A 26,923-nucleotide genomic window follows, 5' to 3' on the forward strand; every position below is an offset into this window, starting at 1 on the left:
TGAATGTTCTTAAATATTCAGAGCCGTCTTGAACTGCGCTCTTTGTCTGTCCTTCATTATCATTCTCGGCTCCTCTTGGACTTAAATAATGAGACATTTGTTTTCTTCTCCCATCTAATCATCTAATTTCAGCCTTTTGATAGTGTTTCCTTCCTCACACAGAGGTTCTTTGCGGCACAGCTTCTGTCATAACTAAACTGATTGAACCAAATCAGAAATGAAATCAAATTAAGGCCCATTGTTAGTGTGTGTGGCTCCGTCGCTGACATGAAAGCGGGACCACACGCGGGAGAGATAACGAGAAATTTAAAGTCGCTGCTTTGACATGAAGGAAGAGGGGAAACAAACAGAGCTGTGTGTTGGGAGGATGTTTTTCTAATAACCAAATAATAGAGAAAAAACTACACAGATAATTATGCATGACAATAGGATGCCACATTGTGCTCCTATGTTTTATGCAATCAGTGCTGATTTTCATTTATGCACATGATTTATTTTCATAGACATGGAACAGAGTAGCCAAAAACAAAAGAAAAAAAAGGCTTTTTAGGTGAAGATTATGATATACTATCTCTTTTTTGTGGACTCAGCTGAACATACAGAATCGTGGTCCGGCAGATGTCTCTGCATGATTGGACAGCAGTTAGGCAGCCATAAGAAGACACTGGGTGATAATTTAAGCCTGCCCTGCAGAGACATGATAATAATGCACTCATATCCTGCTGTGATTCTCCCGATCAGACTGACAGTCGAGCACAAAGGGGCCTGAATTCATTAGGGAGGCACATTTGCACCCCCCCCCCCCCCCCATATTCAAAACAAAAAAAAAGGTGAATCTTCCGTTACAATGTAAAGTCACAATTCCAGATTCCACAATTCATTATTTCCTGACTCAAACCTCTCCTTTTACATTATAATAAGTATTCCATACCAGTAAATAATAGATGAGTCAATAGGAGTGTATCACTTTCCGCCTCGCCCTCATTACTCATTACACACTCCGGCACTATATGTGCCACATCCCTAAGCAATTAGTTGCTCTAAAATATCAGGGGGCTAGTTATTCTGGCATGTATTTCATATTTTTATTGGTTTATTCAGAGTCTTGCATGCGGACCAAGGTACAGCAAACACAGCCTCGGAAAAAAAAAAAAATCCCAGCACTCCTCCACAGTCAGCAAAGTAATTGGGGAGGGAGTCCCAGTGGGTCCTCGCACACCGCTGAACCCCCTCACTACTGACAAGTTGAAATGGCTCTAAAGGTAGATAGGAGTTTCTGTATGTGTCAGAGAGAGAGAGAGAGAGAGAGTGTGAGTGTGTGCGGGAGCGGGAGAGAGAGAAGGAGTATATAAGTATTGGAGGTGGTTTGACTACTTTGTGTGAACAGGCAATCTTTACAGACTCCCTGGCTGACTGGGTAACCATATGGTTCTCCCAACCCCCAGCTGCATTACCCATGATTCCCCATTTCTATGGGGATGTCAAACTCTGCTCATGGGGTGTGTGTGTGTGTGTGTCGTGCGCTGTTGCCAATTTAAGCCCCTATGGCTCTAAACCAGTTAATTAACTCTATCTCTCACACAGAGAGAAATTTCCTTTGTAAGTCATTTCACCATTCATCACAATCCAACTCTTTTATTCCAAAGCACTGTCCACTATCAGCGAGTGAAATTAGCAGGAACAGTTGAAATGTGGGATATTAAAAAAAAAAAAAAAAAAAGCCCCCATAAATGACTTCATACTATTAAATAAGTAAAAAGAGAGCAAATGAGTGAAGGAAATTTCATAATTAGAGTCCAAATGTGAGAATGCACCAGAGCTTTTCCACCATATGCTGCATTCGCAACTTCACTGATAAGCTGCGGACGATTAAAATTCAATTTGTTTGGACATACATTCATTGATTTTTTTTTTTTTTTTGTACCTCATATATTCATGGAATATTCTTATCAGATGCCTTGTTATCACTACAGCTGTGTGCCACAAGTTGTCAGTGTGTGTGTGTGACAAGGCGAAATAACATTGACATAACATTCACAGTTTTGCCACATATATATATATATATATATATATATATATATATATATATATATACAAACATACATACATACATACATACATACACACACACAGTAAACGTACAGAAAAGAATATTGGCTTTAATTTACAATAATCCCACGTGTCAGTGTTGTACGCCGACTCTGTGCACGGAGACAAAGTGATCATGTCCTGTGGTGATGATGAAACGGAGGTGGACTGCACTGCCGCCGCTTAGCTGAAAGAGAAAACAGTGACACAGCGTTTTTTACTGTTTTCCTTCTATTTCATACGATATTTATACAATTTCAACACATTTTCATTTCGACTCACCGAGACAGAATTTGACTGAAGATGTCCTTCTGTGTGTTCACAGTCTGTCAAACATTAAATTAAATGTTAATCTCAAATATTCTAAAAGTCTGGTTATTGTAGATAGATGGATGGATGGATGGATGGATGGATGGATGTCTGACTCACCTTTCTCTGTAACAAACTCAAACTGGGACGCGTTTTGCGACATATTCTTTTCCACCTTTAGGTGTTTTACTGCAAAAGAGAAAAAAAGACGGCTGTATATATGTATATGTAGCTGTAAATAAACACTGAAACAGCACAAACTGAGTGTGCTCTTCCTTTTCGGATTTTGTAAGAATGTTTTGGCGACTGGCAGTCATACCGTGAATTCTGGCATTGACTTATAAACTGTGAGCGGTAAAAATGTAGTCAATGCTCACAGCAGATGGCTGATTGTTAGATTTGGTCGCGATGAATACGGGCAATCAAACCCCCTCAGGATCACCTGTAATCACTTTGGCACTCCCTTTGTCCATCTACTGCCACCATGAGGTCGTGTTTCCCAGTGTGTGCCTCAGCATGTCAGGCACATGAGAGTGATTACTTCTTTGTTTTGTCAAATGTTGACACAGCATTAGCCTCCATACCGTTGTAGCTGTCCACCGTCAGGGAAGAGATGTTTGTGGGTTCAGCAAAGCGGATGATGAACTCCTGAGGAAACATCCCAGTGGACATCCAAAACGTGTTAGTGTTTCTGTGGGGGGAAGGAAAAAAGCAAACACCATCAACATCAAAACACCATATATTCCTTACACTATTCTTTCTTTATTTCATGTGTACAGCACTTTCTTAAACTCTACAGACTGATATGATCAGATCATTGTTTTAACATTTACTACATAAAATCTGAGATTATCATTACAGAGAGCAACAACATAATGACTAGTTGTTAAATTTTGACGACTCATCCCATCGTCGCACATCCTAAATTTGCAACGGAGTATTGAGTGGCAGAAATTATGTTAAAGATAAGATTTTGCTATATTCACCCAAACAAACAAATCATTTGAACAGTCTTGGCTGAGGAAATATATATATATATGTCTACACATATTTATGTATGTATTGAGAAACCCCATATAGGTCTACATGAATAGAAAAGATGACATATGTCATAGGAAGAATGAAATTGTGGATATCTGAAGCAGGACTACAATCAATTTAATCAATTATTTACAGCATACTAAATTAATCATGGTTTTCAGCTTCTTAAATGTGAATATTTTCTGGTTTCTTTGCTCCATATAACAAATAAATCTTTAGAATTAATATTAGTTGTTTGTGGCCAAAAAAAAGACACTTCACATTTGTCAGACATTTGATTTCGGGGGTTTGGGAAACTGGATCAAACAACTGATCGATTAATCGAGAAAATATGCCCCAGATGAATCAATTATGAAAGGAATCCTTAGTAGCAGCGCTAATCTAATATGTTCGTTCGTACATTAAATAATTAAATCGCGGATATGTGTATGCAGATTATCTTGTCACAAAACCTTTATTTAACTTTTACTGTAAGCGAGATAAAACCAGGATTTACCATAAAGAAGCTAAACTTACCCGTCAATGATGTTTTCTGGAGGGTGATTTTCGTCGCTGGACGAAGCGACAACAACTTTAGCGCCCAAAGAACTGAGCGGAGAGTCGGTCATGTTCAGCAGGTCACCGAGCAAAGATCAATATTCAACTGTTAAATAAAAAATAACAGTATTTTCCACAACAAACCAGAGCAAACTACGCTGTCTCTAGGCGAGCGACTGTCGTTGCCAAGCAAGCCGTCAACACCGTCGCAGGATATATACGTCACCACTGCCACAACACGTCACTCATTTCGACGCACGTTGCTCGTTTAGCAGAGTTAGCATTTAGCAGAGAAATCCAGGCACCTTCACATGGCGAATGGCTGCAAAGACATGTTGTTTACACGCGGGTCTACTCAGGTTGGTTACGATGCACCACCGAACACAACATGACCGGGTTTACGGAGCCTTTATAGCCGCTTGTGGAGTAGAAGGAGGACGGGGAGCTAGGATGCTAACTTAGCTGTGTTACAAAGCTGAGTTTTGCTAAGTTGGAAAACAGGACATTTAGCGAAATTGTAAATTATACATGTGTTTTGTGCATAGCATGATCTAATTGTCTTGAACAGACATCAGGTAGATTATTTGAGATGCATAAATATGTCGCACTGTAACTCTTTTACCATAATTTGCACAGTGGAGAGGATGTAAAAGTAAACATGCCAGGTCAGATAATTGAGTAAATTGTCCACAGGCTTTTGCTTGTAGCCTCTCCTATTATCCAATTTTACCTTTATTGTATCAGGAGGTTGCATTGAGATTAGAATGTGTTTGTATTACTGAGGTTAGATACAGTGACAACACGTATAAGTGGGGTAAGAATATGATACAAAATATAATATAATACAATAAGAATATGTCAGGCTTTAACCTTTTTCAACAATTTCCATTACCGTCCTGGATTTAACTGCTGTTCTTCATCCTTATATTTATTTAAAGTCTGTATTTTGTATGTGTTTTTTGTATTTTGTATATGTTTTTGTAACTGATTCATGTTTTTACTTTAAGTTGTAAGTGATGCTCTGTTTCTTTTCCAGAGTGATGATTCTGACATATGGGACGACACCGCTCTGATAAAGGCCTATGACAAGGCAGTCGCATCATTCAAGGTAAAATATGCGATTTAAATTGTATTTGAGCTTGTGAATTGTTTGTGTTTGTGATTTTGTCTCACATCTTTCTGCTGCTACTTTCTTTGCCAGACTGCACTTAAAGGTGAAGATGAGCCACAAGCGTCAAAGAAAAGCCAACCAGGGAAAAAACGCAAAAACAACAAAAAGAACCAGAGTAGGAAGAGAACCAACGCACCAGACAAAGAGGTGTGTGACAGTTTAATCTGTGTTTCACAATATTTACACAGTGCTCTGAATTAGTCTTTCACTCCACTGTTTTTCGATTGTCTATTGAACTACAGAGCTGAAGACACCCATCAGGTTACACTTTGACCCCAATTACAGTTTCTGCTCTGTCACAGTGGCAGGTTGGCGACACATGCTGTGCTCACTGGTCAGAAGATGGTCAGCTCTATCCAGCAACCATCTCCTCCATAGACGAGCAGCGAGGCACATGTTCAGTGGTTTACACGGGCTATGGCAACGAGGAGGAGAAGAAACTTGAAGACCTGCTGGAAGGGAGTTCTGATGGTGATGACGAGACAAATCTCAAGGTAGAGCAGCACAAATGATTTATTATTTGTCGTATTTTTATACTTTGCTTTTATACTTTTACCTGGTTTTTGATCGTGACATGGTGTACATTGCATGTCTTTAGTCGTTAATTGCTCCCCCACTTTGTTTGCGGTTGGGTTTTAATAGTTTGTCCATGTGAAGTGTAGATGATAAGTCATGTTGACAAAGTAAAACATCAAGTTTTGCTAATAAATTGTCAAAATCAAAATAAATGAGCTTCCTTCCAAAGAAAAGCAGTTTATATAAGCAAAATAAATGGCATACAATATTATACTATATACTTGTTTGTCCCCATAGGAAAATTGTAATTGGGTTCTGTAATGCTACACATACTGCAAGTAATGATTGAATTAATTGAGTATGGGAGAAAGAAAAAATAAAAACAACATTAACATGCATAATTATCCAGCTGCCAGCTTTGCACATTACCACATATTGTACTTGCCATCACACGCACTCCAGATGGTGTTGCACAGATACGAACAGCATGTTGCGCGTACAGATCTTCATGTCTGTGGCTTAACCTCTTTAAAAATCTATCTATGATCGCAAGGAACTGTTTGGACTGTTTGTCTGATCAGATACTGTCCAACTGGCAGGTCACTTGCTAAATGTGCTAACTTTGACATTGTTTGGATAATAAATGCAAGAGATATTTGGTAGAAATGTGACAGATGTATCACTAAAAGAGCAGCGTTCGGCCCCTCGAACACAAAGTTTTAGGAAGTAATAGCTGTGCAGTCCTTGCTGTATTTTTTTCACCAAAAGTGTTGCACTGGTCTATTTTTATCTATCTACTGTAGCCTGAATATAAAAGTCAGAAGCTAATGTTAATGTTGAGGAGCTGCTCTTATTATCTGTCCAAACATTTTCAGATTTTAGGTTTAAATTTTTATGCCCAAAGTCATGGACCAGACTAATTCCTGCCCCTCACTAGAGGATTATTGACCAGATTTCAGTCCCAATCTGGCCTATCTGACAATCGTGAGTGCCTTCAGTTTTGAGTCTTGTTTAAACATAATCTGGTGACCATAGTGTGAGGGATTAACAGACGCGGTTTTAATGTCATTGGATGCCCCAGAGTCTCTCAAATTCCAGTTCAATTGAACTTGATTTGATATTTACAACTTGAAACAGCGGATAGGGCATAAGCAGATAACCAAGACAAATCACAACGAACGTAGAACTTACTGACGCTGCCAAAGTCACGTTAAATCACGCAAGATTCTGTGAGATCCCAAATCCCTGGAATCTCCTCCCTGAAATCATTGGAAGTGCGTGGTCCTGCGTCTTGACTGGGTCGTCTAGTCTGTGTTTTCCCAGGATTAAAACATTGAAAATCGGTTACAAAACTCGCTGAGTCTCCTTCTAACATTTTTTGAAAGAGATGATCTAATCGAGACTGATCAAAATGGGAGACTGTGCTGGTCGACTGTGGAGAGATAATTACGCTCCCCTGACGCTTGCTGCAAAAATAATTTCAGATCTAAAATGTGTGCTGTAGAGTTTTAGTAACATTATGCCTCCTCATATTCACCTATAGTGTTATTTTTCCCTGTAAAAGTGTATATACTGTGTATGTATGTATGTATGTATGTGTGTGTATATATATATATATATATATATATATATATATATATATATATATATATATATATATATATATATATATATATATATATATATATATATATATATATATATATATATATATATATATATATATATATATATTTCCCATGAGCTGTATTTCACTGTTCTATGTATATCAAAGCAATTAGAAACATTTGGGTTAAGTCAGTTTTTCACTCTGCAATGAAGGCAAACGAGGTAGAATCATCAACAGAGGAGAGCGAGCGGTCGTCCACACCAAACCAGCACAAACAGAAGCCTCACAGTAAAGCTCAGAAGAACAAACCCCACAAAGAAACTCCTCCTCCTTTCATGTGGGCTCCTGGTTTCCCAGGGTTTCCTCCAGGTCCTCCGCCCATGCACACTTTCAAACAGGTAAGAAAACAGACTCCTTTTCTTTTATCTCTGTAAGAGCCAAGTAGTTGTTGTTGCTGCTTGGGTTTTAAATGCTGACCTGAGTTTGGCTTTATTTTTGAATTTTCATTCAGTCATTTGCCAATTTTCATTCAGTCATTTGCCATTTGATCAAATAAAACGGTTCAATAATAACAGATGTAACACAAACTTCACTGAACGGTCACTCCAGTCTGCATTTTATTTCTGCATTGCAGTTCACTGTATACATTGTGTACATCTTAAATAGAATATATGTGTTTTTGAAATGGAATAAATGCATAAAATGGATTAGCGAAACTTTAAACGTCGTTAAATAAAGTTTTTAGCAGCATTAGTCAAGTTTCTGGGTACAAATTGACAATAACTCGGTGACGCCTGGGACAAAAAAAAAAGCACAATTAATGGGTCTATCTCAAAAGAAGATAAACGATGATTATATTTTTCAGACTTTCTGCAGGCGGCACATATTAAAACTGAATGAGATGATGAGATGGAACTTATTTTATGTAGAAGTTAACTTCATTTTGATATAAAAATGATGTGCGAGTCGTTTTTTTCCTCTTTTGTGTCTTCTAGAAGGGAAACAGGCGATCTGGTGGTCATGGACCTCCATCCTGGCCCCCCATGATGCCGTTTGGTCCACCAGTGAGTTTGGGAATATGTTTAACTGTATTTACACCGTGTGTGTGTGTGTAACAGAAGCTCAAGCAGATGTTGATTCATCTGCGTACGATTGTCGTGTAGTCGGCGTGTTTGCCACTCTGCTGAGACACAAACTGATCATGTAGCACGTTAATGATTCACAGCACGGCATTTACATTCTGATCACACTCTCTCTCTCTCTGCTGCAGATGATCCCTCCACCTCCACCAATGAGCCCTGACATGGTGGATGATGAGGCCTTGGGCAGCATGCTTATCTCCTGGTACATGAGTGGATATCACACAGGATACTACCTGGTATGTGCACTGAGTCTAACTGGCTTATTATGAGCCATAAAAGAAGGAAATGCAGCTTTATTCAGTCTCTTGTTATGTAGTTGAAGAGCCGTGGGCTGAAATGTCAGTTTGGACTCTTTGGTAAAGTTAGCTTCATCCTCGCTATTGTGCTTCTTATCTTTAGGCTCCGAGTTTAGGAGAATCCACACGTTTTATATCGTATCAGCGTTTTATTCACACAGCACTGGCGTTTCGGGAGCCATAAAACCAGGGATTCACGTGTACAACCTTTATAAGACAATAGATCAGTCTTTATTTCTTTTATTTTCAGGTATTTACATCAAGATATGCGGCATGCGTACTACTATGTGTTGTTATGTTTTGGAGTCACCTCTATCACTTCACTGTTTTTTATTCCGGTCTTGGCCACATTTTAATATTCTTTGTTTGTTTAGGGCAGGCGCAATATTCATCTTTTTCTTATGTTATTAATATTCTGTAAATTATACTTCCTTTGTCAGCTGTTGTCTTCTTCTGTAATCTGTGTTGAAAAATAATGCTGACAGATTTGTGAACATCAGTTCCACCTCACAGACGGTCTGTTTGCGTCATTAATTGCGATATCTGCAGAATGCCTTTGCAAACTTCTCCATCTGTATTTCTGTGCGAGTGACAGAATAAACAAAAGTCGACGTTACGGTGACCTTGCAACTTTTGCTTTTGGTCATAACTCAAGAATTCCTTTTTACGTGTTGTGACCAAAATACTTAAAAAAAATATTATGACAAAATACGTCTACATTCTTTTTAAAGAATGTATTACTCGTGAATGTAGACAGACGTGCGTGTAAACTGCAACCTGACTGTCTGGCAAAGCATGTAATTCAAGTTATTAAACGCCTCCAGGTTCTTTTTTATGAGATGACCTTTAACTTTTATATTTCTTTCTTTTTTTCCCAGGGTTTGAAACAAGGTCGTAAAGAAGCAGCCGACTGGACAAAACCGCACCACAAATGAAAACGTAATGTTATGAAATGAGTGTGCTCAGAGTTCATGGACATGAGTTTTGTATTCTTTGTAAATAGATGAAATAAAGGCTATCAGAGCAGAGCTTTTTGTGTTTATTAACCTGCGTACACACACACACACACACACACATGGGAGGTGGCATAAAAAGGACAGTAGATTGGTGTTAATTATAGACAAATATAAATAAATTGATCCAATTTATTTTATTGGCAACACAAAGGGGAACAGTTTGCCTTTTGATTATTTATGCAAATGTGCCTCACATTCAAGGACGTGTTGTTGTAATAGCGTGTAATGTCCAGTAGAAGTCACACTAGTATAATTTATTCATGTAGGAGAATGTGGCTTGACTAGATCACAGTATGGTTGCGTTTATGTCGCCACATACGCAAGAATCCACTTCTTTATGCATAAAAAAAAGTTCCTTTTCTTAACTTCTGTCTCCTAGAATCTAGTATGAAGCCAGACTGGAGTCCTGCCAAAGTCCCACGGGGTGTTTTAATTTAGATTATCAATGACTCCATGCCTGAGATTCCAGCCCCACGTTTTCCCTGCGGTGTTTCTTCATCTGCCGTCCTATATGGGTTTGCATCCATCATCATAATATTCCGCTTAAATCAGATTAATGACTATTTCAGGACGATGATGGGCAGAGTTTCAGCTGCAGAGAGTGTTACGTGTCAGGCCAGTTGTGCAGATAAAGATTGATTCATAAGCGGAAATAACTGACGCATTGAGATCATTGAGAGACATTTTTTCTCCCAATTTTATATTTGACAAACTCAGCCTCGCGAATGTGACACTTTTATCTCCAGGTAAATTAACTATTGTCGTGGATTCATTAGCAAACTAAGCGGCTGCTTAATGTTTTCTAGATATATTTAGATACTTTTATTTATTGGAATAGTGTTAAATGCAATCTTTGCTGTTGTATTTTTGTAATTTTTCAATTCACATCGAGTATCACCACACTTAATGTTTCACTTTAAACATGAAAGCGCAAAAATGGAAAACTAGGGCATTTTTGTGATTATACTACCTTAGAATGCCAATATCGCATTTCCGCCAGACCTGACCTCTGCAAGGTTTCATGAGTTTTTATGCACGATAACCCCCTCAAAAATGACCGTAAAGCCAAGGAACAATAATCATCTGAAGGAAAACAATAGGTTCCGTTTCGACCACTGGCGTTTCTGCCACTTTTGGGATTATACTACCTCAGAATGTTAAAAGACAAGAGTGACACTGGTTTGGACTAAATAAAATGGCTATAACATAAGTAATACAAACTACAGTTAAAGGTTTATCAAAAACAGTCAAGCACAGACGACTTCTAGGTGGTGGAAGGGGATTTAGGATCCCATAAATGTTTTGGTTGGCCCTGCAACTCAGCAGCAAGAGTTTCAGTCTCGACACTGGTTTCCAGTAACCCTAAGAAATAATTTTTAGGTCTGTCCCTTACTGTTTTTTTAACTTAACATTCTATAAAATCTGAGGTTATACCATCATCATCTTATCTGCTTATGTTACATTTTTTCTTTTATTATTTAACCCTATCTTATCATCATTGGCCACTTCATTAGTTGCACCTGCTGCACCTGTTTCATCTCTGCAACTGTGGGCATGTAGACGTGATCGAGTTCAGCCCGAATCTGCATCAGAATGAGAAATAAAAGTTGTTTAAATGACGTTTAGTGTGATTGGAATTTTCTCACACAACCACCTTTAGATTTTACAGTTAAAAATTTGTCCGACAGGCAGCAGAATATAACGGTTTTCTAGTCTTTTCTCGTCTCGATGACTCAAAGCAGCTTTACACAACAGTTTTGCTGTTCACTCACAGTGCATCTATGCATCTCAGTATCTATGCAGCACATGTTCTATCACACATCTTTTCATACCCATTCACAACAGTAGAGTCGTGTCTTGCCCAAGGACACAGCAGCATGTATAGTAGCAGCAGAGCCGGGAATCAAACCACCTGGTGAACCTTGAAGCAGATGAGCGACCGCAGCAGAAGACTGCAGTGCGTGCCACTTGTGTACCTAATAAAGTGGTCAGGGAGTGTATTTTTAAAAGATTTATTGTTTATTTTAACTTATTTTCAATTGAAATATTTGTCTAATTATTTCTGTTCTGTCTCTGATGTCACTATATATATATATATATATATATATATATATATATATATATATATATATATATATATATACAGAAGTGCTTTTATAAATAAAAATAAGTTGCCTTTTTCTTATGTCAACAAGAAAACCAAGTGAATTCACAAGGTTTATTTCTCTCTTGGGTCTAATATACTGGACCCTGATGGTCACTGCTTGTTTTTTTGTTTGTTTTTTTCGTTTTTAATCCCCGAAAGGAATGTTTGAGGCCGCGTAACGCGAGATCAGCGAGGGCAAAGGCTGCAAGTACTGTATGCACGTTTATATTTAGAATGTAGAAAAACCACGTGTAATTACAGTTGGAGCAGCCACAATCGTTCTGCTGAGCCTGTAGTGCATTTAGTCCATGAAAAGAAAGCCAAACAGATTTCCTGTATTTTTCTATACTGGTGGTTTTTCCTCCTGCTGTGAACACCCACTACTCTGCTGCTAAGCTGGTGGGCAAGCATGCGTGTGTTTGTGTGTTTGTTCACAGCGTGTGTACTACTATGTCTGTTTCTAACATTAACACTGACCTTGTCGGGACCAGTGGCCTCAAAAAGACCAGAACCTGGTCCCAAGGAGGCAGAACGGGTTATGGTTACGGTTAGGGATGATTTTTTATTTAGTGCCGTCCCAGTGAATGGAAGTCAATGAGAGTCTCGTAAAGGGTAGCTGCACAAACGTGTGTGTGTGCGCTTTGTCAGGATCAGTAGCCCTCATGGAGACCAAAACCTGGTCCTACTGAGGCAGAACCACATTTCTGAGGAAGCAATTAAGTTTAGCGCTGAGATTTGAATTGTGGTAAAGTTAAGGTTAGAGTTATTTTTGGGTTAAGGTTAAGTTAAGGGTCAGTGTTAGGCATCTAGTTGCGATGGTTAAGGTTAGTCTAAGAGGCTCAGGAATGCAGTAGGTCTATGACTGCCCTCAAAAAACATAGAAAGCATATTTTGTCTGGTCCTCATATCTTTAAAGGTCTTTTTGGGGGTTAAGGCCTGGTTTTAGGGTTTAGCGCTCGGAAATGCATTATGTCTCTGTCTTTCTGATGACATTTTGACCTTTGCAGCACAATAAGACTGGTCCTCACAATTGTTGAAGGCTTTTTCAGGGTTAAGACTTTGGTTTTATGCTGAGGTTTAGGTTAAGGGTCAGTGTTCGGCAACTATTTGTAGTGGTTTAAGATGCACTAAGTCTGCGAGTGTCCTCACTTGGACTGCTGTACCACAGCGTGTGCGTTTGTGTGTCTGAAAGAGAAACAGAGTATGGTTTAGCGGTGGGATGTAACAACATGATTGTGTCCCTTATTTCGCCGTACCATGTGATCCTCCTCCAGCTGCTCCACAGCCTCGGCTCTCTTGAGTGAAGAGCGCTGCCTTTGTCTGTCGAACCGACTGTGGTCTGCGTTTTACAGCCCACTGTCGGCGACTGTGCCAGCGTCCAAACTGCTGCTGTTTGCTGTGTTTGAGTCTCACCGCCGCACTCGCTGTTTGTTTAATGTACACATGTTTGCCGGGGGAGAACTGGACCATATGTGGGAGTTTTGTGGGATTAACAAATAGAATATGCGCTGTGAATAAGAGGTGATAAACCAGACCTATCTGTTCCCCACAGATGGATTTAAAATCTGCCACAGTAAAGCCTGCACATAAGCCCATCGCCTGCCTGACTCTGCCGCAAACTGAGCCGCCCCAAAGGGCTCGATGGAGCCCGGCGAGGAGTTAGAAGGGGGTCGGATCCTGCTTGGGAAAGCACTGCTCCTCTCCGTGACTATCTACCCCCTACTGACCTGAGCGGCATGAGGCATGTAAACATAATCTGCATTTCACATAGGCCCTTCTCGAAATAAGACAGGCACCCGAGTGAGATCACATTGCCGCGTGAATTACACCGCCTTCAGTTATTTACTCGACCTCCCTACATCAGCAAACATCCTGCTTTTAAATCAGAGTCTGAGGGAAGATTAGAAAAACAGAAGCTGCACAAAAAAAAGAAGAAGCCTTTTTTCCTTTTCCCCATAGAGACCAAACGCAAACACTCACTGCAGAACTACGGTCATTACAATTTTTAGATTGTGGTGCAAACACCATTAACCCCAACTGATTAGAGTTAGTGTTTTTGAAACAGGAAAAACAGCCCAAGTGTAGTTTAGTCTGCTCCAAATCACTGGATTAAAGTGTGCGTTAGATTCGCTGGTGCACCAAACTGCTGAGTGATCTGGAAATGCAACACTAATCATGTGTTTTTTTCCTTTTTTCTCAGAAAACAAAAGTCTGCTGACAATAAATAGATAGATTTTATGGCAGACACCAGATTGCAGCATCAAGGCTGTTTATGATTCAGACTAAAATGAGCGCGCGCCCCATTACAAAATGATACGACGGTGCCAGACATCATATGTGAGCTCAGTTATGCTGTAAACAAAAGGAAAATCAGGGGGAACAATAGCTCGTAATTACACCCTGACATATAGACTTTATCTTATTGCACTGATTTTCAGCCTTGCATTACAACAGGCAACAGGCTTCTTTTCATTATTGTATTAGTTTCGGGACTCCGCGTGTGTTTGAATGGAGGTTTTGTTTTGTTTGATTTCACGTTTAGTCAGACTTTGATCAGAAAGTTTTTGTGGTCCAGCCCTCATGTCCTCAAACACAGCGTGACACCACTGGTTACAAACCCATTTGATGTTCATGTGTTCATTGTACCTGCTGAGTTTGAATAGAACTGAATAGACAGTAGATAATACTTTCACACCACTGTCACTATGATCCTTTACTCATTTACTCAACCATCAGTGTTTGTAAAAAAACAAACCCATAATCTGTAATAAAAGGTTCTTCATAGAAGCAGTAAAGGAACCTCAGGAATTATGTTCAAGAACCTGTTGAACTGGTTCTTTAGTGAAGTCGTAAAAAACTGTTCTGTTTTGGTTATTTAAAGAACTTAAAGCAGATTAAACATTGAGGGTTCCTTGCAGAATCTAAAAAGGTTCTCTTACGATACCACAAAAAAAAACGCCAGCCTTTTTCTTGACAACACTGTGGTGCCACATTGTGTCTGAACAAAGACTCTGACTTCCCAGCAGACATTTGTCACCGTGGAAACGACCCCTGCCTTGGCGAGGCTGGTCCTTCGTGACCTTTTTACCTTTAAGGATTCCGCTCCCAGCAGGTGCGCCAAAGTTCTGGTGCTGCTGAGACTCGTGAATGAAATTCCTGCTGCTTCGTCTTTGACTCTGCTGCAGAGATGCAGCCCCCAATCCCCGCGCCCCCCACAGAGGCTGCGACATTTGTATTAAATTACCGGTCATTATCACAGACTACAGGGGCAATGAAAAGTATGTAGGGTACATGTAATCTGGCTGTGCTCCTTTTAAATCAAGGTATTGTATGCAAAAGGTTCCCGACTCTTAACCCAGCAGGACCATTATTTAAAGGTCTAGTGTGTAACAATAAGGAGGGTTTATTAGCAGAATAAATGAACACAAATATATGACTATAACTATGCTTACTATATGTATATAATCACTTTTCTTAGCCTTGAAATAAGCCTTTTATATGTCAGTCATCATCTACCGCTTTATCCTCCACCAGAGGGTCGCGGGGGGTGCTGTGCCAATATCAGCTACATCGGGCGATAGGCGGGGTACACCCTGGACAATTCGCCAGTCCATCGCAGGGCCACACACAGATAGAGACAAACAACCATTCACTCTCACACTCACTCCTATGGTCAATTTAGAGTGTCCAATTTACCTATCCCCACATTGCATGTATATGTATATGTACTTTAAGCTAAAAGTGTTTGTTTTGAATGATGACATCCGTGCTGATGTGTGAAGGCCACCGTAGTTCCCTGATGCACTTGGTAAGAGAAGGGGTGAACAGAGAGGTCAACATTAGAGGTCACTAATTCTTACAGACTTTCAGACATTTCAGTGATGTTCTGCTGCGTATTTTGCCTTTAAACATGTTTTGTTTATTTATGTTACTTTGAAACATGAACCTAGAGATGTTTTGTATATTTTGACAACTAAAAACCACACATAAGTCATGTAGGTCTGTTTAGTTGGCAGCAATAACATCAACATCAACTTACATTTACTCTACTCGTGTTTACTGTAATTGAGTAGGTTTTTTTCTGTGCTTGTGGCATTTATGAAGTCATTTTTAAAATTTGTAATTTTACTTTTACTTAAGTGTGTTTTTTTTGGAAGTACTGTACTACATTTTAAGAGTAAAGAGTAAAAAGAATGTTGGTCTGGATTAAAAAAATTAAAATAAAATAAAGATAATAACAGTAATGTAATGTAGTGTACTTTATTTCTGCAGCCTTTTACAACAACCCACAGTTGACCAAAGTACAAAATAAAAGCAGTACATAAGAACACATTCATGAAACACAAATCAAAGCATGAAAATACCAAATAAAAACAAACAAGAATAAAAAGTGAACGAAGAGAAAATGAAGGTCCCTGAGTGAGTGAGTTAAAAAGTTGAACATTACTTTTTCAGCTCTTTAATTTGTTTAAATTAAAGGTTTGCCTTTAATTAAAAACAATTAATGTGAGATTTGTGTCCCCTTGTCCTTTTTGTACTACACATGAAAGAACCCCAACCTTTTTTTTTTTTAAAGTAACTATTACTCCTACTTAGACCAGTACTTTCACTTAATGTTAAGTAAAATGTTATCAAAATAGTGGTATTTGTACTTGAGTAGAATATTTCAGTACTCTTTCCACTTGAGGCAGGAATAAAGAGACATTACCAGTAATGGCCGGTAGGGGTCTCTGGAGCTGATCTACAGGTCTCCGCTAAATCCATCACCGCGTGGAGTGTGTGAGTGTGTGTGTGTGTCAGCACCGTGTCACTGTGGGACTCGCAGAGCAGCAGTGAGTGTGTGTGTGGGAAAGTGTAAAGTCAGCTGTGAAGAAGACGCCGTGTGTGTGTGTGTGTGGACTAAACTCAGCCTCAGAGGGACACATTTGTTTGACTCGGGACGTTTGTCTGAGTCTTCTGTGACTTTTCAGCGGTGTTAGTCGATTTTTTTCCCCCCCACCTGGATTTGTTGAGAAGTTTGAGCTCAGCTGGTGAGGTTTGTGTTTGTGTTTGTGTGTGTGAAGTTGTTCGGGAAGCAGAAGACGATGTTTTGCCGAAATCAAACAGCCAGAGCCACCGTCGCCCGCGGCTCTGCGCTTGAAATGGAGATACGGCGAGGCAAGTTCAGAAAGAGCGTTTTTCTGGAGACATCACAGGTAAGACTGTCCGCCAGTCATCACCACTGTCTCTCTCTGTCTCTGCCTCTCACATCAAACACACTCACACTCACTCTGTGTACAACTTTGTCTGATGCCTCCATCTGTCTCCAAACTAATCTGACACACTTCTGCTCTTCTCTGGGATATTTTCATTTCAATACGCCTCATTTTACAGGAGCGCTTGTTTTGTTTTTTCTTCTTTCCGAAGAATAAATTAATACATTTCAGAATAACAGCCTGTTACTCTGTGGCGCTCTGTACAATAACTTTAGGTGGGAATTAACAGAGACTATACAATATTATCACGATATTTAAGTCACGATACGATATTATCATGATATGTAAGTCACGATATGAACACTATTTAAGTCACAGTTTGATGTTAAGTCATGATACAACATTTAAGTAACAATACCATATATCACAATATTTAAGCCACAATATGATATTATCACAATATTTAAGTCACGATTATCATATGTAAGTCACAATACAATATTACCACAATATTTATGTCATGATACGATATTATCACAATATTTAAGTCGCGATTGTCGTGATATTGAAGTTACAATACAAAATGATCATGATATTTAAGTCACCATACAATATATCACAATATTTAAATCACAATATGATATTATCACAATATTTAAGTCACTATTATCATATTTAAGTCAAGATACGATATCACAATATTTACGTCATGATACGATGTTATCACAATATTTAAGTCCCGATTGTCGTGATATTTAAGTCACGATATGATGTTATCACGATATTTAAGTCGCAATTCGATATTATTATGATATTTAAGTCACAATGCGATTTTATCGCAATATTTAAGTCACAATACGATATTATCACGATATTTAAGTCCCGATTGTCGTGATATTTAAGTCACGATCTGATGTTATCATGATATTTAAGTCGCAATTCGATATTATTATGATATTTAAGTCACAATGCAATTTTATCACAATATTTAAGTCACAATACGATATTATCACGATATTTAAGTGATAATATGATTTTATCACAATATTTAAGCCACAATAAGGTATTATCACAATATTTAAGTGACAATATGATTTTATCACAATATTTGAGTCACAATGCGATATTATCACGATATGCAAGTCGCGATTGTCACAATATTTAAATATCATATGTTGTCACATATGTTGTGAATATGAAGTTGTTCTAATGTATCTTGTTAGCTTCAGTTTGAATGAACTTAATTCATTTACCTGTTACCTGCATCTGGCATCATGTTTTTGTTTCACCGTGTTGCTTGCACCTGCATCAGATTATTTCTTGACAGTTTTCCAAATTGGCTCGTGTTCCTTTCACGGCAGCACAAACCATCGTTGTGTTCTTGCTGCTGAAATGTTTGCCTTGTTCAGCTGTTGCAAAGTTTTCAAATCTGTTCTTCTTGTGTATCACAGTTTCAGCCTGTTAGCTGCACTCCAGTGCTTTAGTTGTGGCTGCAGCACGTGGACAGTTCCCCCCAAGGGGAAAGAAAGAGACAAAAAAAAACTGCCAAAAGTTGATAAGTAGGTCAAAGCTGTAGCTTATAATGTGCATCATCGCTCCGAGCTGTTTGTCACTGGATTTGAAGTGGTGGTGGTCTTCCTGTATGTTTTCCTCTCCGCAGACTCGAGTTCCCATGTCAACATCTGCTTCATATTTGTCTGCAGACTCAGACTCGGGATCTACTTCCAATCCAACAGTCTATTTTTACTCACATTCAACTGAGGAAAGTCCTCAGTCTGTCTCACCTTTTTGTCATTCACTGTTTGGTGTCCATCTCGGACTTTAGTGATATTATTTTGTGCCGACCTGTTGTACCATAATAAGAAATTTCATTTGATGATTTATGTGCAGGTTGACCGTTTCAGAAAATAGTAATAATCAAGCCTTGACCCACGCTGAGTTCTGCTCTCGCTCAGGCTTTTATCCAGACTGTGGAGCGATGACTGGTTCTTTATGTTTTGAAGGCGTGACAGCAGTTTACTGTTGCAACTGATGTGATTTGTAATGTATAGGTGTTTTTATGATGGGGTTAGAACGTGTATAATATCACGAGACAGTCATTCTGTGTGACTGAAGAAAACAAAATGTTAACGTGAAAAGTGAAAGGTGCAGGATTTCTCTATTTATTCACAACATGGAGAACAAAGTGCATAAAGTCTATGTATTGAACGTGGATGAGGCATCTCTTCATAACCATAACCAATCTTCATAAATGCCCTCTTCTTTGGCACTACAGTGCTGTTGTACATGAGGATGATGGTGCAGCCCATATAAGTTTATAGTATCAGTCAAAATTAAATTTAATGTCCTAATAGTCATTAACTTTTGTCTTTTGCATTTTCATTTGCAGTTTTTGCTGCTCACTTTGCGCGAGTTACGAGTGAAAATGAACATTGATATTAAAGATTGTGTGAAACTGTAGCAGCAGCGGTGGTGTTGACTGCTGCTGAACAAATGTAGGAGGAAACACTGCTGTTTATTGTTTTTTTTCACATTTTGCTGTGGACCTTCCTCTGAGTTCTTAATAAAGTCTGAAAGTATAAATTTGTAAGAGTATTTGGTTGTTTAGTCGAAAACAAGGTTTTGTTTCGTGGGCATTTGTGTCTGTTAAATTGAGTGTGCGTGTATGTGTGTGTGTGTGTGAGACAGAGAGAGAGAGGGTGGGAGACTCAATTGTAAGAGGATACTTAAAGAATGCTAATGGTGCAATAGAGCGAATGGAAGAGATAGGATATCGATTCTTTTCCTCTCCTGCTCTCTCCGGATCTCTTGGGTTTTTTGTTTTTTTTACTCTGTCTTAGTGTGTGTGTGTGTGTGTGTGCACAGACATTTGTTCCCATTCCCATTCATTTGAAAGTATGTTTCACTTGTTCGGTCCCTGCTGTACAGTGTGTTTATAATGTTACGCCACAACGGGGAAAACACCAGTAGCTCCCCAGAGAAGCGCGGCACACACTCCACTCCCTCATATTGATCCGTCTGAGTAGTGTGACTTCATATCTGTGACTTTGTATTGGTCAATAACACAGACGTCTTCTTGGAGGTGTAGTAGTTTTAATGTGGTCACGTGTGGGACAGTATGTAAGGGAGCAGTGGAAGATCTCACATGTTTGAGATGCTTTATCACAGCTGATGAGTGTAGTAAAGTGATTAGTTTACCGTGTAGTACAGTAAGAGAGATGAGGAAGATCATATGATGGATCATTTGTGGTCAGGAGTTGAGTCGTGCTTGAATTTTGCTGAGTTAAAGCTGTAGTGGAACACAGGGAGCGGTAGTGGCTCACACTTAGAGGTGGGAAACACAGGGTACCTCACGATATAATACGCGAAACATCGTCCACGATACAACAATTCTGTTAATAATAATCAATATTTGCTACTTAAGTTTATTATGGTAGTAGATGAAACGGATGCATATGTATCATAGTTTATCACAGATGTTAGTCACAGAGCACGAAAGGCATGTGTATGTTTTCCACTGTCAACAATGAAATGGATTCATGAGCTAAGCTAACATAGCATCGGGGCCCTCGTAGCTTAGCTCACTACAGTTCTGTGCCGGTGGTTGAATAGATGAACTTAAAAATATTAAGAATAAACACCAATATTAACAGTAGGGGTTGGAATCACAATACTATATGATATGCAATACATGGTCCACGATACCAATAATATCACGATGCAGTGATTCTGTGATAATCAATATATTGCAAGGCAATCATGTAGCGCTACGTCACGATATCACGACACAACGTAGCTTTCTCCACCATTATCCCACACACGTGAACACTATGATTCACAATGACCAACGTATAACTTACAACCTGCAAGAAATGTGTTTTATGAGCGGAAAAAAAGAAGGCCGAGGCCTGGCCCGACCCGACTATTTGCATATTTTTTCGGTCTGAATCTGACCCATTGAGAACTCTACTGTAGCCTCACAACAAGAAGGTTACAGATTTGAATCCTGGGGTTGACTGAGGGGTTTGCATGTTCCTTTCTTGTGTGCTTTGGTTCCCTCTTAATACTCCAGTTTCCTCCCACAGTCCAAAAACATGCAGAGGTTCATTAGACTCTCTGAATTGGCGTGAATGTGCGAGTGAATGGTTGTTTGTCTTTGTATGTTGTTCCTGCCGCCTGTCCAGGGTGTGACCCTGCCTTTTGCCCTATGTCAGCTGGGATTGGCTCATGCCCCCTGTGACCTCTTGTGGAGGATAACGCAGAAGGCAATGAGTGAGTGAGTCGTGCTTTACTTTCAAATGTAAACAAATGTCCATCACATTCAAACCATTATCTGATACAATACTGATAAAGGCCATCAGCTCCTCATGGCTCGCTCTGTGTTTAGATGTTGTGTTGCCTGATGACATTCCCATGCTGCAAACAGGGAAGTGATTTATTTTATGTCGAGACCGATGAAGGCCACACACTGCACAAGTAATGCACGACAGTGGGATTCGAAACAGGTTGGATTCAAGATTCAAGATGTTTATTTGCATATTTGTGCACACATAGACAAATCCGGGCCCAGAGGAATTCTTGTGCTAAGCTTCCAGAGTCGGTGCGACTGAAAACGCAAAGAAGCGCTCACTGAAAGTTTCAGAAGTGAATTCTACTGCTCAAAAAAACCTGTTAAATCAGCGCTTTGATAGAATAAATGCTTCTTTTCACTGCTGTGCTGGATACACACAGACGCTCCCTCAGTCAGGTCAGATCACAGATAATACTGAAGACCATACACTGGTAGATTAATAACAGTAATCACTAAAATGCATGCGCTGCAGCTTTAATTCAAACGAGATGTAGAAGTGATTGAGAATAACTGATATTCCGAACAGTTCCACGGTGACACACTTAATTGAAATTTCACAGCAAACACATTAGTTTCCCCCTTTTAAAATCTCAGCATTTCTAAATCGGGGTAACGACTTCCCGTCTTTTCACAACAGCAACAATTATGCTTCCTTAACTCTGTAATCTTCTCGCCGTTTGGTTCACATACAAGATTAATTTGTGTCTCTGCCTTTTGTTGCCAATGCTAATGCTCCTCTTTCAGAGACTGAGACTTCCCTCCGGCTCTGTGTGTCACGACTCTCTCAGTGCCACCAGGAGAACCACTCTGTGGCATTTCAATGAGTCAGGCCACCTCGGTGTGAAAGCACCTCTGTTCTCACCCGGGCCGGTGGATATCACGTTTATGTGCGTCTGCGCCAGCATTTGAGCCTCTGTATGTAAAGCCTCTTTATCTGGAGTTTATTTTTCCCCTCACTCAGCGATGCGTTATCAGCGAATGAAATGCACAGAATGCTCAAACAACTGATAGAGGAAGAAACGTTTGAAATGTGTCGTTGGCCTGAAACCCAAAGTGGCTATGTGGCTGCATACCTGAGTGTTTATGTGGCCGATGAAAACCTCAGAGAAGTGAGGGGGACGCTGATTAGATTTGTCCCTTCATGCTTCCGTCAACAAACCATTGAATTATGTCCACCTGACTTCAGTAGACTTGAATTTAATTGTTGTTCTGACAGCAAATTCAATAGAAAACTTTAGTTTCTATTGAATAGTGGAACTAAACAATTATTGTAAAAATATCCTTTTTGCAATTTCTCTGACATATTGCAATTGGGATTTGATTTCTACCACCTAAAATTGTGTAATATTACTTTTATGCTCTGTCCTTCATCTGAAAACCTCTCTGAGGGAGCATCCGTGTGTATACAGCAGCAGTGCAGCAGTGGGCGGGGACGAGAAGCATTTATCCTATCAAAAAATTAAACAACATTTCTTTTTTTATTTAGCAGTTGAATTCACTTCTGCAACCTTTTGTGTTTCCAGTCATATTCCAACATGTTTGCAGGTATCTCGTTTTGCTAGCTTTACTATATGCATCGGTCTATCTTGATGTTTCACTTCCTGTGTGCAGCACAGTGGTGTCACCGGGCGCCACGATAGGAGCAATACACAGAGTTGTGTGGGGGTTGATGGGCTTCATCAGTATCGTGTGAACTTACTTGACAATTGTGTACATTTAGCAGTGATTTGTTAATACTTAAAGGTTACACACCACAGTTTTAAAGACATTAGTTTCACATATAACGGCCTTTGTGATTTGCTTATTGCATTGTTTCCATCTGTAATTTCAAAGTGTCTGAAGCCTCAACTCCGAAAAAAATTTCTTTTTGTAAGGGTTTGTTCTCATGAATAAAGTGCGTTTCAGAAGTCGTTCAATTGTCCAACTTTATGTTAGAGTTGAGTATGTGCTGCAGAGCAATCCAAGAATCCCAGCACCAATTGCATTTTGTGTCATGGTGGGTTGACGTTTAGTACAAATAGACTCAGCGGAGAGTCTGTCTACATTGTGTGCATTTGTGTGTGTGTGGGCGTCATCCTGGAGCATGATTTTGTATAAGTCAATCTGGAGTCTGCAAAACAAGGCTTTAGGGATCTCTCTGTACAGTCTGTCTAATTATGCCAATCACTTGGGATGTAAATATAGCATTTAAATGTTTTAAATATGGTCAGGCGTCCACTTTAAATGTTTGCACGTGACTATATTGAGTAATTCACATGCTACAGCTTCCTGGCGCGTCCGTCTTCCTGACTTCACGTCCTCGGAGAGCTGGTGCCGAATTATCCTGCTGTGTGCACAATCACGATCTGACAGGGTAATACGGCTCGGGGAGTGGATGGAGAATGAGAAACCAAGAAAGTAGCTCATTCGGGATTTGTCCAGAAATCCATTCGGCAGCCGTCCGTCCTGTCCATCCTCTGTCTGCCGCTCTCAGTGGGAGCAGGGAAGACATCTGCTTTTGCTGGTCCAGAGGGCCACCCTCCTCTCATCTTCACTCGCTCTGCTGTTTCAGCTGAAGCAACACAGGCATGCAGAGGGAGCCTGAGACGGTGCGGTTGTTATTATTATGGAGGTGGAGATGGAATGTCCTTCTCTCACAATGCTCCAACATTGCATTACTCAAGGATGTCCCAGTTAGTCCACACCACTGCGGCTACCACCATCTAGTTATGCAGGGCAGGAAGTGGTCAGAGATGTGTGTGTGTTTGATGACACACCCATCCACCCACACACACACACACACTCTCCCCTCGATTGAAGGAGTGTATGGTAAGGTTGGAGAGTCAGCCATTTAAAGGGGAATAAAAGCTTTCACGCTTTGGGCTGTGGTTTGGTTGGTTTTGGTGCTGTTCCCTTCTCCGCCCTGTAGATCCACATACTCTCACAAGTATAGTATCCAAACTGAAAGTGCCAGTGGCTTCACTGAAGCTCGGGGTGCGATGGGTGTTTCCTGTGCTCAGCATTTTTTTCCCACCCTGAAAAGAATGTGTTGACCACACCAGTTGTGCAGTAACATGATTGTATCTTAATATTGTAATCCTCTGTATGATTCAGCTTTGTCAGTTTTAGCCGTCGTTTTAGCTAAATACCCCTCCAAATGATTGTTTATAATTATTCAACTCAAAAAATGATGATCAATTCATGTACAAGGTCTGCAACTTAAGTTTATATGATAGTAAATGATGTTTATCACAGATGTAAGTCACTGTCAACAATGAAATGGATTCACAAGCTAAGCTAACATAGCATCGGAGCGCTGTTAGCTTAGCTCCCTACAGCTCTGTGCCAGTGGCTGAATAGATGAACTGTAGGTTTAAAATTCAGAATAAACGCTAGTATTAACAGTACTGCCCCCAGCACTTCCTGTAGTGTGTTAAAAGAACATCATATCGTTTAGGTTATTTGTCGATAATGGCGACTAATCGTAGCAGCCCTAACTAACTAACTGAAGGATTTTGTCTGTATTACTTTGAACTGATGCCTCATGGTGGGACTGCTCCCATGCTAGAGTTATTGTCAGGCTGATGTGTTCTCTCCAGATGCTTAGATAAGAGGTTTATAGTTCACAGGTGCAGCCCTTGCACTCAAAGTGGCCTCTCACTGTGGCTTCTGCTGCTTCTAATGTGGCCTGGAACAAAACTGCGATAAATTCCGCCTGTTTTCGTAGCATATGTTTGCCTCCACACATGCACGCAGGGGAGGAAGGCCTTGGATGTTTCCAGGGCGACTTTTGCCAGCAAAGAGGAAGCACCGCGGATCATGAACCCACAGAGAGCAAGTTGCTTTCAAGGAATGCCAAGAACATCCCCCAAGTCTCCCTCTATAGGAAGCTCTGTGTACCCAGAGAACAATAGCCCATCACTGCACTGCAGCCCCAAACCAAAACTCAGTTCTGGGGCATGAAATGCCATGGAGAGGGGCTCAGAGGCCTGAGGGGGGTTATTAAGAGTGAATGTACTCTACCAGAATTCCTGAACAACTGCGGTGTCAAATTTGCCAAGACCAGCTTCTGTGAGAGAGCAGTGATATGGGAATTTAGCCTATTCTTCCAAATGAGTGTGGGACTATCCGGTGCTTAAATCCCTGTGAATGCTCAAGTGTTTGTGTGTCTGTAGCCTCGGGGCTTTCTGGTATGTTCTACATTGCATTGGAGATGCCAGGGAAAAGTTTACCCCTTCGAAGACCTGTCTCCTCAAACAAAACCCTACCACCGGAGCTCTCTGCTTGGAGGCTCTCCCGGTATGCCCGAAGGATATTTTAACAAGCAAATGTTTAACTTTGCTTTTAATTCCACAAAGGCTTTGTGTCGGCACCATTGTGCAGCAATGTTCCCTCTCAGACTTGAAGAGCAAGCACAAATGAAAATTTGTTTAATCTCACTTTCTTTAAGCGGTGAGCAAAATTCAACCAAAGTCCTCTTATTGTTCCCATGGTAATGGCAGGACTGTTTTCCCTCATACGTTTTAATAAACAAAGCAAACCTTTATTGTTACAAGGTACATTGTGGTTTGTCATTTAACAGAAGTGCTGTTGTTTGTGAGGACAATTTTATCAAAAGAACACAATTTCCTCGCTGGTATCTGTTGATAATCTGTGTTGATGGTCTGTGAGATGTTTTCACATGTTGTTTGTCTTCAAAGGCCCTGGAGGTCTTTTATATAATACCTATGTTTCATATAATACATGGATCCACATTCAACAACACTACTCTCATGGTTACAGTATGTCACCATGTGCTGACCCTTCGCTGTTCCAATCCACGCCCAAGGCCAGGGCTTTCTCCACAGCTGATCTTATCTTCATCCCTTTGACTGCACACAATGCACAAGTAGACTATTTGAAGCTGGACTTGGTGAAATGGAAGAACTGCCCATGTACGACGATTATTTAATCTTTGTCTGAGGATTTCTACAGGCAGTTTAGATTTACAGTAAATATAATATTTTACTAATAACTAATTTCTTGTATTTGCTGTTGTTTTACTATCTTCTGATACCAGCTAGTTTTTTTTTCCCCCATAGTCCTTCTTCTTTAATTCAGCGGTCACTAAATGACAAACCGCAGATTAAGACCCAGACCCAGACACAGTTCTGTCCAGGCTCAGACCTACAGCTAATAAATCATTGTGACAACTCTGAGCCAATCACAGCAGTGAATTCTGATGAGCTGAACAGAGTCAGTGAGTGAGACACACATACAAAGGGAGGAAGAACAGACTGATAAATTGGAGAAAAGTAAGCAAAGTAATTTCCCATGGCATGTTTTGACAGCCAGATTTTTTAATCCAGACAGACTGTTATGTTTACAAAAAGAAGAAAAGTGGTATTTACACAGTTTACTCCCAAAATTAGTCCTTTTTGGTCAATTGACTCCTAGCTGTTAACTACACAAATGAAAAAGTGATGTCAGAGAGAAGTAGACAGAAAGGTCAACAGCATGCGTTTGAAGGCTATATTTAGGATGTCGA

At 39.9% G+C, this 26,923-nt stretch overlaps 3 protein-coding genes across 7 annotated transcripts in view; 2 read left to right on the forward strand and 1 right to left on the reverse strand.

Annotated features, from left to right (window-relative positions):
- Positions 1-1,071: 1,071 nt before the first annotated feature.
- hspb11 (heat shock protein, alpha-crystallin-related, b11) lies at positions 1,072-4,182 on the reverse strand. 2 transcript variants are annotated; one of them, XM_058637209.1, is made up of 6 exons: positions 3,955-4,182; positions 2,982-3,088; positions 2,518-2,586; positions 2,371-2,414; positions 2,169-2,275; positions 1,072-1,276 (listed from the first exon to the last, which is right to left on the reverse strand). In XM_058637209.1, the coding sequence occupies exons 1-5, from the start codon at positions 4,044-4,046 to the stop codon at positions 2,183-2,185; spliced, it is 405 nt and encodes a 134-aa protein (XP_058493192.1). In that variant the 5' UTR covers positions 4,047-4,182; the 3' UTR covers positions 1,072-1,276; positions 2,169-2,182. The 2 variants fall into 2 exon arrangements, with proteins under 2 accessions (XP_058493192.1, XP_058493191.1); XM_058637208.1 differs by lacking the exon at positions 1,072-1,276 and having other exon boundaries at positions 2,140-2,275.
- Positions 4,183-4,191: 9 nt separating this feature from the next.
- Positions 4,192-9,737, forward strand: smn1 (survival of motor neuron 1, telomeric). Its single transcript, XM_058637207.1, has 8 exons — positions 4,192-4,334; positions 5,012-5,083; positions 5,177-5,293; positions 5,449-5,640; positions 7,484-7,669; positions 8,267-8,335; positions 8,542-8,649; positions 9,588-9,737. Exons 1-8 carry the CDS (start codon positions 4,287-4,289, stop codon positions 9,642-9,644), a joined length of 849 nt encoding a protein of 282 aa, XP_058493190.1. The 5' UTR covers positions 4,192-4,286; the 3' UTR covers positions 9,645-9,737.
- Positions 9,738-16,704: 6,967 nt separating this feature from the next.
- Positions 16,705-26,923, forward strand: part of rtkna (rhotekin a) — a 78,568-nt gene continuing 68,349 nt past the window's right edge. For 2 of the 4 annotated variants that reach the window (XM_058636497.1, XM_058636502.1), the window contains exon 1: positions 16,705-17,066. In XM_058636497.1, the coding sequence (XP_058492480.1) occupies positions 16,956-17,066 (111 nt within the window). In that variant the 5' untranslated portion in view covers positions 16,705-16,955. The remainder of the gene's footprint in view (positions 17,067-26,923) is intronic. The other 2 variants (XM_058636496.1, XM_058636501.1) reach the window with 1 other exon arrangement.

The sequence above is a fragment of the Solea solea genome, chromosome 8, assembly GCF_958295425.1.
Source record: "Solea solea chromosome 8, fSolSol10.1, whole genome shotgun sequence".
NCBI classification, from domain to species: domain Eukaryota; kingdom Metazoa; phylum Chordata; class Actinopteri; order Pleuronectiformes; family Soleidae; genus Solea; species Solea solea.

Bases quoted from the DNA above. Each gene is read 5' to 3' on its own strand.
- hspb11 (XM_058637209.1), bottom strand. From the start codon at position 4,046: ATGACCGACTCTCCGCTCAGTTCTTTGGGCGCTAAAGTTGTTGTCGCT. The intron at 3,089-3,954 runs GTAAGTTTAGCT...TTCCCCCCACAG, and splicing joins CCAGAAAACATCATTGACGG to AAACACTAACACGTTTTGGA. The intron at 2,415-2,517 runs GTGAGTCAGACA...AATGTTTGACAG, and splicing joins TGAGTTTGTTACAGAGAAAG to ACTGTGAACACACAGAAGGA.
- smn1 (XM_058637207.1), top strand. From the start codon at position 4,287: ATGGCGAATGGCTGCAAAGACATGTTGTTTACACGCGGGTCTACTCAG. The intron at 4,335-5,011 runs GTTGGTTACGAT...TTTCTTTTCCAG, and splicing joins TTACACGCGGGTCTACTCAG to AGTGATGATTCTGACATATG. The intron at 5,641-7,483 runs GTAGAGCAGCAC...TCTGCAATGAAG, and splicing joins ATGACGAGACAAATCTCAAG to GCAAACGAGGTAGAATCATC.